Genomic DNA, 15284 nt, shown 5'->3' with positions numbered 1-15284 from the left:
TAGTCCAACTACTTCAACATCCCCCCCAAACACACACACACACACACATTTTATGTATCAAACTACTGATTCTTGCTCTTCCCTTCTCTCATCCCTATCCTCATCTGTGATCTCTCTGTTTTTTTTCTTTTTGCCTTTCTGCCAGTTTAGGGTGCATGGTAATCAAAAAAAGCAGGCCCCCATGGGACTCATGGGGATCGGGCGTGTGCAGTAATATGACAGTGACACGGAAAGCTAGCACGCTCTGCTGAGTTGTGAGCTCGTGTGTGTTTGATGGATCATGTCTGCGCATTTATTTGTTCATCTGTAACCTTTAAGCATGTTTTTTATTTACTGTTGTCTCCCCTGTTATTTTACATTGTGAGTGTGTGTGTTACATATTATACATTCATTTTATTCCTGTATTTTTAGGACTTAGTTTTTTTTTATGCTTGTGAGTGTGTTTGTGTGTCTTGTCACCCATGTCTGCGGGCTCCAGTCATCATCTGGCACTAAGCTTCACAGTCTACAAGGACCACATTCCTCTTTCCTGAGAGTACTGCACTGTTTGTATGTGTGCATGTTTGTGTGTATGTGTGAGGGACAGAATGTGTGCAAGATCATTTTTTGTGAGCATATACCCACATTTTTTTTTCCGGCTGTGACACAAACGTCATATGGGGAATGATAGGTTATTTGTGCTGCAGGTGAGGTCACTTCCTAGTTTGTGTAACAAATTCCAGCAGGGAGCCCTCACCTCTGCTGTGAATCTGGTGATGATCCATGTGTGTTTGCCTTTGACGTTGTGTGTGTGTGCGTGTGTGTGTCTGTGTGTGTGTCCTTCATGCTGTGAGTGTATTTTCAGTTGTGTTTACTGGTCCAAACCCGGCTGTTTGGGCCAGTAGCAACAGGACAGGGGAAGTCCCCTTAGAGAAAGAAAAGGGGGGGGGGGGGGGGGTGGACAACTCCAAACAGGACATGATCAGAGAGGTCACCCTTGGCGGCTAAAGAAAAAGTGTGGGTTCTCGTGACTTGGCTGGACAGAGAAGTTTGAGATGAATCATGTGAGTTAATACACTACAGGAGGAAGGAGACAGAGGGTTGATGGGTAGCAGTGAGGACAAAGACAGACAGAGAAAAATGTAGGAGTGGAAAGGGAGCAAGGGAATACGTGTCGGCGGGATGTTAAGGGCAGGGGGTGCGTTTATTTTCGATCTGCTCCCGAGGCAGCATCCTGTCCTGGACGGGTGGGGCTAAAGACAAGCCAGGGAGCAGAGGAAGAGGGCTAAGACAGCCCATCTGCTCGTCCCAGACACACACACACACACACACACACACACACACACACACACACACACACACACACACACACACACACACACACACACACACACACACACACACACAGACAGAGCTCTGTGTAGCTGACCGGCTCACTCGGTTGGAAGAGTGTCAACTCTGAGCTATAAATATACTGAACCCAAAGAAGACCACTCGGCGACTAAGGTGATTTTTCATTTGATCTTAAAAACAGCATTAGAGATGGGGCACTCTCTCTCACTCACACACACACACACACACACACACAGAGAGACTTACACACACAGCTTTTGGACTGTCTCCATTACTCCCCCCACACACACACATAAACACACACATTGACACAAATACTGATACTGACAGACTCTACTGATACGTCACCCACACAAACACAAGGCATTGTTCCAGCAGCAGCACTTCCTCTTCCTGTTGTCTGTTAGACACTTGGCACCCACGATTCCCAGACTCACTGTTATCATCATTACACAGCATTGCAGAATTTATTTGGTGTTTATTTTCTGTGGTTGTTTTTTCCATCTTACTGACTTGGCCAACAAACAAGGTCATCGTCATGTGAGTCAGTGGAGAAGTGTGATTGTTGTGATTGTTCTTCTGATCTGATGAGAGAGTTCTCCCCCTCTGCAGCCCAGTTCAGATCAAAGAGTGTATGAAGACACACACATACATGTTTCCACTTTATGGTCATTGATTACATGCATGTACATAGACACAAAATAAAAGCGGCAGCAGTGCTCCTCCACTTGTCAAACACACCCATCAGCACGGCAGCACAAATACAAACACACATTTATTCCAGTAATGCAGATGTAGATAACAGAGAGTAGCAGGACAAGGGAGATTAGATTTTTCTGTCTCTATCTCTCTGTTTCTTCTGTTGTGCCCTTGTCCCTGTGTGTGTGTGTGTGTGTGTGTGTGTGTGTGTGTGTGTGTGTGTGTGTGTGTGTGTGTGTGTGTGTGTGTGTGTGTGTGTGTGTGTGTGTGTGTGTGTGTGTGTGTGTGTGTGTGTGTGTGTGTGTGTGTGTGTGTGTGTGTGTGTGTGTGTGTGTGTGTGTGTGTGTGTGTGTGTGTGTGTGTGTGTGTGTGTGTGTGTGTGTGCTCGGGTAATGCGACAGGGCCATATTTCCCCTGGGCTCAGGGCTCTGCAGGCTTTAGCCTCGCTCTCTCTAAGCAGTTTAGGAAAAACAATGACGGGCCTCTGTATTGACTGGCCTGGAAGAAGGGCTGTTCTCACTACAGCACACACACCCTCTGTTATCAAAAAAGCAGCAGAAAAATGATAAATAAATATATATATATAAATATCCAAAACAGGCTTGAAGCATTTACTTGAAGTGGGTTTATAGAAAAAACCAACAGCTATCCTGAGCTAGCCATAGATCTTCTAACCTGTGCACGCACTTGTATTGATATTCATATTTGTTGTGATTTTTTTTAAAGCTGATTTGGACCTGTGGGTCTGAAATAAAACCCCCTTACAGCAGGGATGGAAATAATCCCCTTACTTAACTTTTATTGCAAAACATCCGTGTTGCGTTAATAAAGGCAGCCTGTTTGAACATTGACCACATAGATCTGGAACCACAGTGAACACAATTTTTCTTCAGAATATATCAATTACTCTGCTGTAAAGCAGATGTCACAATCTGACTCACACACACACACACACTCACACACATTTCTAATCGATTGCAGTCCTGCATAATCAATACCAAGCTCGCAACATCAGTGATGAAGACAAGTAACTGGGAGGTGTGTGTGTGTGTGTGTGTGTGTGTGTGTGTGTGTGTGTGTGTGTGTGTGTGTGTGTGTGTGTGTGTGTGTGTGTGTGTGTGTGTGTGTGTGTGTGTGTGTGTGTGTGTGTGTGTGTGTGTGTGTGTGTGTGTGTGTGTGTGTGTGTGTGTGTGTGTGAGAGCCACATGCACAGTATTGCATTGCAGGCTGTCATCTATCTGTCTCTCTCTCCCCTCTCCTCTCCTATGGGCTATTTCCAGCAGTCCACTGCAGCGCTCCGGTCTCCTCCGGGAGTGACCGCAGCCTTCCCTCCCTCCTCTTCCTCTGTCCTTCCTTTCCATCCTCACTCTGTCTACAAATCAATACGGCAGCAGCAGGACCCAGAGAACCTGAGGGAAAACACACAGACACACACTCTCCCTCTCCTTTCTAGTTTCTCTCTCCTTACATCTTTTTTTTTCTTCTTTATAATTCAATGGGATCTATTTGCATTATAGTTTAACAATAACTGTTGCCAAAACAAATCATACAATCCTTCTTCTTTTCACTCCGTTTAATGTTTTCTGTTGTTCTCTCCACTCACAATTCTGATGCCTCATTCATGACCTCATTGTTAGAGGTCATACATGAGTCAAGTGCGTGATGACGAAAGCCAGACATGGGTGTTCAGTCCCAGGAAACAGGATCCAGATCTTCCTATCTCCTCTCCTCCTCCCCCTCTGTCTCCCCTCTCTCTCCCCCACCCTCACTCTGTCTCCTGTCCTGTCCTCTCTTCCCATCATTCCTGTCCTGTCCTCTTGTCCCTTAAAAAGGAATGAGCCTGACCTCTTCTGGCGGCGGGGGGAACTGCAGCCAGTTGGCTTGCAGACGAAGCGGAGACTCTTTTTTTTTTTTTGCTATGAACCAGTGATGGAGTGAGAGTAAGCAGACAGAGAAAGAGAGAGAGACGGAGGGAAAAAGAGAGCGAGAGTAAGAGAAGGGTTTTCATTCATAATGGGGTCAGTGGCTCCCAATGAGATCTGCTTCCTCGCTAGAGAGGCCTACACACAAACACACACACAGACACTTAATTTTTCACTGTCCTGACCGTTATGTTTCTCATTGACTCACCCATTTCTCTGAAAGTCTTCTACTGAGGGAGTGAAAGTGTGTGTGTGTGTGTGTGTGTGTGTGTAGGACATTAATACCCTTTGGTTTCCCCTGGACAGGCTAGCTTGGCCTCTAAAGCCGGGTGCCAGACACTCTATGAACACAAAATACACACTCTCTCATAAACACACATGTGTACAAAAACACACACGTACACACCAAAGAGCTCAGCGAAACATGCACAGCGAGATAAGGGCCATAGAATGACAAATAAGTATTTATCAACCCCAAACCACGTTTAATCCTTCACATTACTGTCCCCATCCACCCCTCCTCGTAAGTCTGTTCTGTTCATCCCCCTATCCCCTCCTCTCTTTTTTATTCTCCCATCCGCTGTTCTTTTTTGTCCCTTTCCCCCCCCTCTTTCCGTAGTGGGGCCTATCAGCGAGAGAGAGCGATTAATCTGAAAAAGCTGCTTTTAGTGGTGATGAAGGGTGGAGTGGCAGGGAAGGGGGGGGGGGGGTGTTGATTGGGAAGATCTCCCTGGGAATGGGGTGTGTGTGTGTGTGTGTGTGTGTGTGTGTGTGTGTGTGTGTGTGTGTGTGTGTGTGTGAATAAGCTGGAATGATGGGTAAAGATTTCTCAGGGAATTTGTGTGTGTGTGAGAGAGATTCATAGGGAGAAAGCTGAACAGTCTGGGGAATATGGGGGAAAAAACATCTAAGTTGAAATTTCACTGACAGACACACACACACAAGCCGACAAATTCCCAGAGAAATCTATCCAATCATCTCTCCATCTTCCACACAAACATCCACAGACAGTATTCCCCAGTTTTAGATGGGATGCTAGCTAAATTCCAAACCAGCAAATCCAGATTATCACAAGTTCAGTCCCACATTGCAGCTGATATGGAACGTCCACAGAGGACTGTGTGTGTGTGTGTGTGTGTGTGTGTGTGTGTGTGTGTGTGTGTGTGTGTGTGTGTGTGTGTGTGTGTGTGTGTGTGTGTGTGTGTGTGTGTGTGTGTGTGTGTGTGTGTGTGTGTGTGTGTGTGTGTGTGTGTGTGTGTGTGTGTGTGTGTGTGTGTGTGTGTGTGTGTGTGTGAGTGAATGAACATGAGTGTTGAAAACATGCTCATGTTTGTATTCTACATTCCCAATACTCAGCGTGTAGCGGTCTGTAATCATGCATGTATGTGTGTTTATCTCTCAGTCAAAAGTCTTCCTGCCTTCCTACCTCCATTAGTCACGCATTAAAAACTATCACTTAGTTTCTGCTCCTCTGCTCCCATTTATACCCACAGATCGCTGCAGTGTCTCCCTTTGTGCTCTCACTGCTGCTGTGAATTTTAATTTTGAAAAAAGGTGTTTTTTTGCATTGTGATTATGAATTGATGTGAAGAGAGCTGATGCCTTTGGAGAGATGTGAGTGTAGGCGTCTCCGAGGTATGGAGACGGTCTCTAAAATATTAATCACAATATCAAAAGACACAAGGGTTTCACAGATCTGAATAAACAAAATCGAGGCGCCGGGTTCCCAAAGATAAGAAATAAAACAAAAACAGAACAAATATGATTTTCAAGGTTCTGACTGAAACCAGGTTCTGAATGTTTGTAGGTTTCTTGCACCATTGTGTGCAAACATATGTAACAATCTCACATCACCTGTTGTTTTTCTTATATTGTTAGTCCTTCATATGCTTTCATCTATGTGAACTGTCATCTCCTGTGAAACAACAATTCCACAGGACTGAACCGGCTCGTTTATGTTGTCTTTTCTCTTCTCTAGTCTCTTCTCTTATTCTTCCTCCTCTTTCATCAGACTATGTATAAAGCAAGGAGGCCTCGCTGTCTGTACTGTGGGAGGCAGTAGTGTTTCTGTTCTCTTCTGTGCTTTTATTGGATGGGGGTGCAAGTGGAAAGCACTATGCTCACGTAGCCCATTATTTCTCTCATCATGTGTTCTCACTTTTTCTCTCTATCTCTGCCTCTCCCTCTCTCCCTGCAGAACCACACACTGAGTCAGCACGCGCAGTGAGACCGAGGCCCGGCAGGATCTCTCGGCTCAGCCGGGGCCCCCGACCTGGTGCCGGCAGGGGACTCCCATCTCCACATCACAGCCAATCAAAGTGTCATTTGCTACTCACATGTAAAACTCTAACGATCGCGCCACTGGGCGCGGCTATTAGGAGCAGCGGGGGAAAGGAATATTAATGGGATATGCTATTAAATAAAGAAAGGAAAAAGTGGGTGAGAGAAACGGTGAGAGCCACATGAAGGAAAGAGAGAAGTTAAAAAAAAAGGTATTGTACGTGCAGTATTTTTTATTGTCCCTGCCAAACCCTCCCTCACCAGCTTCCTCCCCCTCCCCTCCTCCCTCCCTCTGTGCCCACCCATTGCTCCCCAGGTCAGGCATTTTATTTTTTTTAACAAATAGAAAAGCAAAAAAAGCAAAACAACCTTTGTTTAGTTTTTTTAATAGATTGTAGAAAATGCTTCACTTTCTTGTCCCCTCAGTTGCTTATTGTATCTAAAATCATAGGTGCCGATTGATTTGACTTCCTTTGCCATATGCGCTTATTTTCTTGTTCATTTTTGTACCTTTTATTTCTCGCCGTAAGTAGGTACTTGTGCTGTGTTGTGATTGATTGTTTTGCCAGTCGTAAATTCCTGAGTTTCTTCCTCCGACTCTCCTTTTTATGATTATTGTTATATATATATTTTTCCTTTTTGTAATTACTATGAAAAAAAGACATCAAACAAAATAAAGTGCAGAAAACCATACCGATGTTTCTTTTTTGGATTGGGTTTTCCAGTCGCTATGGGGCCTAAAATGGTTATTGTAAAAATAAATATAATCGATTTCAGTGCGTCTGGTCAATGACTGCTTTTTAAATGTGAATTTACCAGATTGCAATAATCTAGTACAGACAAAAAAAGATAAAACAAATAAATAAATGACAAATAACGAATTTCTGTGTGATGTGCATTTCTTCAAAAAAAAGAATAACCTGTGAGCTGTGTTGAAGGAAACATTATTTCAGGTCTGATTTAGTAGCAGGTTCAGATGATTTCTATTTCCCTGCCCAGTGCACAGAGACGGTCACAGGATGCTCTAGAAAGACTGACTTGGGTGAGATCAAATCAAGATTAAAATCCGAATTAAAGGTAAAAGCTGGTTCTCTAAAATCAACAATGGGCGATACACAGACATCAAATGAGATGTATTGTGTGTCACTCTGAGGAATGTTCAGGAGACCCAACTCACGGAGGTTCACATGGAAAAGGATGTAGTATTACAGCTACATGATAAACGCTTCAAAAGAAGATCACTACAGGAGCTACCTTTAGGAAACATCATTATCTTGATTAGCACCTCACTGATACAATATACTGTGCTCTGAAATGACACAGCTGTTTGGATAACTCAAATGTAAAGAATTACAGATGAATAAAAATATGTTTACCACAGTTATCCTATTAGATACATTAAGAATTACAGCCAGTATTTTGTTTCCACAGCTGCATGCAAAGTGTCATCAATTGTTAGTTTCTCTAGTTTTCTCTAGTGCTTGCTGCAATTCACCTGGAAATCTGAATGCAGTTAATTCAGAGCTACATGTGAAAGTCCAAATTAAGAACAGCACTGTTTGGTGGGGGTTGTTTCTGTATTAAATGGAGAATTATGAAATTGTGAAACAGACTGTGGATCATCTTAGATTTATTCAGCCATGGTCAGACAACATAGAAACACAACACACATGGCTGACAAAGTGCAGACCATCGCTGACCAAGATCTCACAATCATTGACAAAGTGGCAAAGTCTTCATCTTCACAGTGTTGCTTATATTCTGCTAGAAAGGTACAGCCCACAAATTCCTGGCTGCTTCGGTTCATCTCTAAAAGGCTAGAAAGAAGACATCACCTTGACTCTTAAATATCAGATATATACATTTCTTCAGTCTCAGAGTCACATTTCCTTCTCTGCTCACAACAGACACTTCAATCCAAATATAACTCTGGTGCTATGAGGTCTCTTACACATGTATTACAGCTTCACAAACCTAAAAGAAGAATTACTCTGAGATGATGAAGTCATGAAAATATGTACTAACAAGCACAGTTCATGCAAAAAGGCAGAGCTTCACATACAAGTAAGGGCGGCTGTGGCTCAGTGGTAGAGTCTGTCGTCTCTCAATCTGGAGGTCGGGGATTCGATCCATAGCTCATAAAGCCACATGTCTGATGTTTCCTTGGGCAAGACACTTACCAGTAACCCCTAAACCCAAATTAAATATTATTAAATACTGATAGACACCTTGCATACAGTATCAGATTCTCTGAATGGGTGTGAATGTGTAGGTGTGACCCGTGGTGTAAAAGCACTTTGAGGAGTTAGAAGACTAGATAAGGGCTGTTCAAGCTCAAGTCCTTTGTCAATCTACATAACAAGATATTCTGGTTAGGAGGTTCCAAACATGAATCATCTCTAGGGTCAAAAGGTCATGAACTGAATAGAAAAGTATGAACGGTCATATTCTTACGTCTTTCCTCGTTTTATTTTCCTCACCTTTCTGAAAATTCTCATTTTCTTAAGACTACTAAAAAGTAACCGAATAGAGAAATAAAAAATTAAATTTTGGATATTCAGCCAGAATGCATTTGAACTTAATTGCTAGGCCTTAGGCTCCTGCACGTTTGAGGACAGTTGTGTTCTTAAAAGCCCCTCAGCTCAGTGTTGATGTCACTGCAGTGTTAAGCCTCCTGTGCATCCCCGGTGTTAATTACCTGCAAACAATACTGCTCCAACATGTAAGGTCGACACACACCTCCATCCTTAGTGAGCATAACGTTAGTTCAGGCAGGCCACAAAGTCAAACTCAGGCCTCAAATCCTACTCCATCTGCTCATAGCAACTGGTCTAAAGCCAACCCACATCGCTGATGGCTCATGTGAGTCTCGTCTAAGAACCAATTGGCATATCTCAAACGTGGTGCCTTGTTTAAACCGCTCCAGACTTTCTGCTGTCTCTGTAAGCTGAATTGCAAGTCACCTCAACCCCTGCTCCTCCTTTTCATGCTGTGCTTTACTCACCCATCTTTCTGTTGTCTCTGATGCCTGATCTGTTCTATCGGATCTCTACTGCTGTTCTAATCAGTCAGCTGAAGGAGGTCACAAAACAGAGCCATACCACCAAATATACTTTCTTTGATTCAAGTTGTCTGGGCAGCATTACAAATACTTACTCACCTCAGAGAGTTTCTAAACTGAATTTCCAAGACAAAAAAGGAGAGCGATTAGATTAAATTGGATCACAGTCAGAGGTGGCCATTGAACTGTGGAGGGCACGTTACAGTTGAGGTGACATGAAGGAAAGTGCTGTCAATCACACTGAATAGAGGATCCACACACTGCTGTGTATTAGTAGCATTGCCCTGCACTAAAGCTAATAAATGTTGGCAAATACATCAATCTGAACTTCAGTAAAAACAGAGGAAAGATCATGCTGGAGCAGCCCTGGGTCTGTGCTGTCAGCTGGTCGACACTTTGCCACAATCATCTCTGCTGTTAGAGAAGACATTCTGCTTACCGTGTGTGTGTGTGTGTCCTCTATTTCACTTATGAAATAAGCAAGTTGTGATTTATGTTACCCTGTAAGCAGGACGTCCAGCTTTAATGGTGAATTTAATGGTGAATTGCTTACTGATAAAATCAATGTTTTAAATGACAACATTTTTATAAAATGACATTTAGGATTTATTGCTTCAATTAAACACTATTATAAATGTGTTTTGAGCTGAAAAAAATATAAAGGGCTTATAGAATTGTAAAATATGAAGGATATAGTCAAGCCTCATACCATGTGAGACATTATACATAATTCAAAATGTATTTAGATAAACTTTAAATGTTCTGTTACTAAAACAATATGAATAATCCATTGGAAACATTATTGAAAATAAAATGGACAACATCAGCCTGAAAAGTCTAAATAGTAATTTCCTTCAAGTAATGATGTAGAGCGGTTTTTAAAGAAATGCATTCAAATTGATCACAGATGCTTCACAGGTGACTAAAGCATTTTCAAAGGAAGCAGCAAACATGGCGCTTCTTGTCTCTTGATTTCTATGAAACACATTTGAGTTCCAGCATCCCAGGAGAACGCATTTTCAAACAGTAAATATGAAGATACACAATTTACAACCACAGCTTTTGTGCACCACTGTCGCTAACATGCTATAAAATAACTGCCAAACGACACATCTACTAGAAACATCACATTGAACAGGCACCTGTTGCATGTAAGATTAGGTGATCTGCGGCTGTGGCTCAGTTGGTAGAGTCGTCATCTGTCAACTTGAAGGTCGAGGGTTCAAATCCCCAGCTCCTGCAGCAATGTGTCTGATAAGTCTTTGGGGAAGACACTTAACCCTGAGTTGCTCCCGCTGCTTCATCAGTGACGTATGAATGTGATTAGTTATTGTGATGGTCTCACTTCATAGCAGCCTCTACCATCAGTGTGTGAATGCGTAGGTAGTGTAAAAACACTTTGAGTAGTCTGAAGACTAGAAAAGCAGCATACAAGCTCAAGTCCATTTACCATTTACCATTTGATATGAAGGGGCCATAAGACTCACCAATACAGTCACACACCATTTTATTAAAACCAGAATGAGACACTTTTATTTGTACCGCAGAACCAAAATATTTTCATAGAACTAAACATGTTGTGTTGGTGCCTTATACTAACCTGAATTATTATTTCACAGAACCTCATTTGCACATGAACTCCTAGAAGTGTCAAAAAGGATGGATATGTAAAGAGTCACACACTGGGATTAAAGAGTGAGTGTGGGAAATTATGTGGCAAAGTGCGGAGGCTCAGAGTTAACCCTAGCTGCCTTTGAGGACAGTCTTTGTACATGGGGTGCCTGATATGACGGCTGTGTTATATCGGCCCCACAAAGATCCTACTGGTTTGTATTCATCAACTCTGTTATTTTGCTCCAGGTGAATTTTCCCAAACTTTATCTGCTTTGTGCACACATCAACTCCCCACAATCTCTCACAGAAACTTAACTGGGAAGTTAGCAGGAAAAATTCTGGAAAGAGTCGGGGTGAAAACTCGACTGTTAGCATTCACACATGCCCAACCCTAAAACTTTGGGACGTTTTTCAGAAGCACAGTGCATGTGTGACGGGGGCTTGAGCTTCAAACCCTCATGCTCAGGGCCATGTGTCTGTATGTGGTTTCATGATAACTGACACTTTGACTGGTTGGTTATCCTTCATGAATTATCAGAGGATCAACAAAGACAAGACGATTTCTAATGGCTGATCATGTCACTTTAAGGGGACTTGGTTCATTGTGTATTAAGCATGTTAGAGCTTCCCACAAAAAAGGATGAGAACTGTTATTGGACTCTAGAGCGAAAAGAAGATTTAAAAGCTATTTCAATGTTCATTTAGGGACCTTTTAGTTCGAGAAAAAAGAAAAGAAAAAAGTTGAGACATTTAAGCGGCGTAGGTGTTGTTTCTGTGTATGATTGACAGGTGATAGGCTAACAAATTAATGTTTTGAACATATTTTTTAGGAGTTTTAAAGAAATAATTAACATTTTCTGCCACCCTGTAAGATTGACATTTTTTAAATGTTCTACTGTAGGCCTATATGATTTTTATTTCTGAGCAACCAGGGTAAGCATACTTCTTTCCTAAACCGAACTGCATTTTCGACCTTTCATTTATTTGTCTATAAAATAAATAATAGCCTACATCAACATTTGTACCAAAAATGACATTAAAATAAGGATCTGTTATTTCTAATCTATGGAGGTGACTCTTGCCTGGTATTTTAGAAGCAGTACCTGAAGGCAGCACTCGAGGTAACGCCACTAAGTGCATTAAAGTGTCGTCATTTCATTGGATTATAAAACGCTTGTACTAAATGCAGTGAAAAGCGTCGCTTGTAAACACAGACGCATGCAGTCTCTCCCGTTTGAAAACTAACAGCTGTTCATGGCACAAGTCTGAAATAGGTCTGTGTGTCAACGCAGCTGCGTCCGGGTATTTCCGGGTGGCGAGAGGCTGCTCTGGTACAGCTAGCATCACTTTGGTCCAGCCTCCTTCCTCCATCCAGCCTCCTTCCTCCATCCAGCCGCGACAGCAGCCACCTGAGGCCGGAAACACAAACCGGACCAACAGTTATTGACCGGGACAGATCAATAATTGATGTGTTCTAGCTGAAAGCCAAAGCGGGGAGCAGCGAGCAGGAGTCATGGCGGCGTCGCTTCTCTCCGAGACCGACATCATGCACCGGTCCATGGCGGAGGAGGATCCGAATGGAAATGAGCACGGAGCGGCTTCACGCAGCGCTGCACCTCGCTGGGGACCGCAGCACGCCGGGGCCCGACAGCTAGCGCGGCTCTACTCTCCCGGTGAGGACGTGTTCAGTGTCCCTGTTTGTGTTGATGCTGGTGTCACTCGCTGTGTGGGTGACATGTGGAAACAGCAGAGGCCTAAAAGCTAAGACAGTAAGTCATGAGGTGCACAGGTGTGAAGAGAAAGGATGAGGATGGAGTCAGTCCTGTTTGCAAACTGCTCACAGTACGGTTAAATGCTAACTTAGCTATGATATATGAATAGTCATTAGCACTTGTCTGGTCCTCATTATGGCTGCACTGTGCAGGCTGTAAACCTGATGTAAAAAAGTGTGCAGGTCAACTGTCCCCAACTTTAAGGAACACACTTTAGTCTTATTTCAAATGAACTATTTTGTAACATGATATCATCTATTTATAATATAAACTTAGGACCAAAAGTGGGCAGGAAACAATAACAATAAGAACCTATACTTTCCCTTATATACAGAAGTTCACATAGCCTAATAGTTAGACAATCAAAATAAATACAGAATATTCAGATTTCAATGAAGACGAATGAAGGTCAAAATGAAGTTTAACCAAGAGGAGAGAAAGTTGTAAAATGCTGCAGAAAGGACACAGAGTGAAATTAGTTGTCTGAAGTTTTTATTGAGATATCAAGAAACACAAATGTAACACATTACCACTATTCATTATTTAAAATCTCACCCAATGAGTAGGGGGCTGTTTTTGTTACAAACCCCAACCTCATAACCACTTCATGGACTTGGGGTAGCAGCAAACATGATCTGCAGCACCATGATCAGAGCATGACCTGCAACATCTTGTGTCCAGTTCAGAGACTGTTGTAGTATGTACTGTATCAGGTGTTGTAGCATGCACATCCTGTTAGATCTGTCCAAAATCCAAGTTTGCCTTGAATTTGCAGAACGTTCAAGAAACAGCATGCTTTGCTGAATAGCTTTGCATTGTATTGCCGTCGTATTTAAAAACTGATAAAAAATCAATGTGTTTTAAAAAGGTTTTATAATTGATGATCATTGTCCAGGCATGTATCTGTCATTGAGTGGGACCCTGTATTTTTGGAGTTTGACCCATCCGAGGGTCTTATAGTCACAAGGGTCCAAGAGTCACGCTATCTCATGCATCAAATTTCATTGTTCTTTTTAGAACATGTCCATCCCAATCCATGCCACTCTATGTAAGTACAATAATGACATTTCCCTCCCCTTTTCCATTTGAAAAAATGGGATCTTACTGTGGTGAAGGGCCTGTGTTTGTTATACGACCTTATGACCCCAACAGGGTCCTCAGGGTCCCAGGGTGATGCTGGTCACCTGAGGTAAGGTTTGATGTTAAAATAATATGCAGAAGGAGCAGACAAAGCAACAGAGTCCTCTATACAATGTTATAATGAGAATATTTGACTTAATATCAATGCTACATGTAATTATTTGGTCAACTAAAGAGATCGTAGCGGTCAATGCACTGACTCCAGTCACAGTATATAAACGTCATTCCTCACTCCCATCATCTTGAGGTGAATTCTCTGAATAATATCCTGTTGCGTTCTCACATCAACTCACTCTGACTCTCTGCAGAAAAAATATAATGGTCTGGCAGGAGAAAATCCAGGTGAAGTCCGAGTGAAAATTTAGGCTGTTTCAGTTCACACCTACAGCTCCTCCTGGAAATAGGAGTTTTCTGCAAGTGTGAAAGCCCTAAAAATAACTCTGATTAGACTTAAAGAATGCAAACTGCCAGGTAAATGAAGAATGAGTAACAGTCAAGACCGTGGAGCTGATGCTTAGGCAGCAAAAAGTTCACAAAGCTTGAAAAGATTATCACAAGACTTTGATAAATTCCCAGTGGTTGTCATTTTTTTGGCATGGTTGGCTAACATGCATTCTGCATTTGGGCGGCTGTGCTCAGTTGGTAGAGTTGTCGCCTACCGGAAGGTCGAGGGTTCAATCCCCAGCTGGGCAACATGTCCAATGTGTCCTTGGGCAAGACACTTAACCCTGAATTGCTCCCCGTGCTTCAGTGGCAGTGTATGAATGGGATTAGTTACTTCTGATGATACTACATAGTGATCATCACTACCATCAGTGTGTGAATGTGTAGGTGTGACATGTGGTGTAAAAGCACTTTGAGTAGTTGGAAGACTAGAAAAGCGCTATATAAGCTCAAGTCCATTTACCATTTGTATCATCACGACCAGGTTTCTATTAATCTCACAAGTTTACCGTTGTGAAGCTCAAAGACAGCTTCTTCATTTTGTTTCACCATTCATTCCTTTCAGCAAAATTCTGCTCAAGATTTACAGGATTTGTCAGTTTGCTCCACACTTGTGTTCTCAGGTTCCCAGGCTGGTTTTCACTCTGCTGGTTGACATCACATCTCAACTTTGGCATATATTTGCCTTCACTGGTTTTCTATCAGATGTGGGAACAGAGTAGCTTAGGGGGAAAACATTCATCCAAGAGGATACTTTTTTTTTTTAACTGTAGATACGTTGATGGAGGACACATGTGCTTCAGACCTTAGCAAAGAAAACCTGTTTAACCAGTTGTGCATCAAGCTGGACTGTGCCACATTTTGCCTGACCATCTGCCCTGTTTCTCACTTCACTGAGCATTTTAATTGCCTCTGGTCGGACCACATTGGCCACTTGTTAGCACTTCCTAAAATAGGACAGACGATCAGATTAAAAAGGAGGTTTGCATTGCTATAACCACTTTTTTTAGAGTTAATATG

General features: G+C 42.5%; 2 protein-coding genes across 10 annotated transcripts in view; both read left to right on the top strand.

The window, feature by feature from the left end:
* Positions 1-7114, top strand: part of znf423 (zinc finger protein 423) — a 153762-nt gene extending 146648 nt beyond the window's left edge. For all 9 annotated transcript variants that reach the window (XM_065956429.1, XM_065956425.1, XM_065956424.1 and 6 more), the window contains one exon: positions 6151-7114. In XM_065956429.1, the coding sequence (XP_065812501.1) occupies positions 6151-6180 (30 nt within the window). In that variant the 3' untranslated portion in view covers positions 6181-7114. The remainder of the gene's footprint in view (positions 1-6150) is intronic.
* Positions 7115-12098: 4984 nt separating this feature from the next.
* The window catches only part of si:ch211-212o1.2 (uncharacterized protein LOC492735 homolog), a 49632-nt gene continuing 46446 nt past the window's right edge, over positions 12099-15284 (top strand). Inside the window, exon 1 of the mRNA XM_020640500.3 lies at positions 12099-12581. Within this exon, the coding sequence (XP_020496156.1) occupies positions 12422-12581 (160 nt within the window). The 5' untranslated portion in view covers positions 12099-12421. The remainder of the gene's footprint in view (positions 12582-15284) is intronic.

The sequence above is a fragment of the Labrus bergylta genome, chromosome 7, assembly GCF_963930695.1.
Source record: "Labrus bergylta chromosome 7, fLabBer1.1, whole genome shotgun sequence".
Classification (NCBI taxonomy): domain Eukaryota; kingdom Metazoa; phylum Chordata; class Actinopteri; order Labriformes; family Labridae; genus Labrus; species Labrus bergylta.
This window is presented reverse-complemented; position numbering and strand designations above follow the sequence as displayed.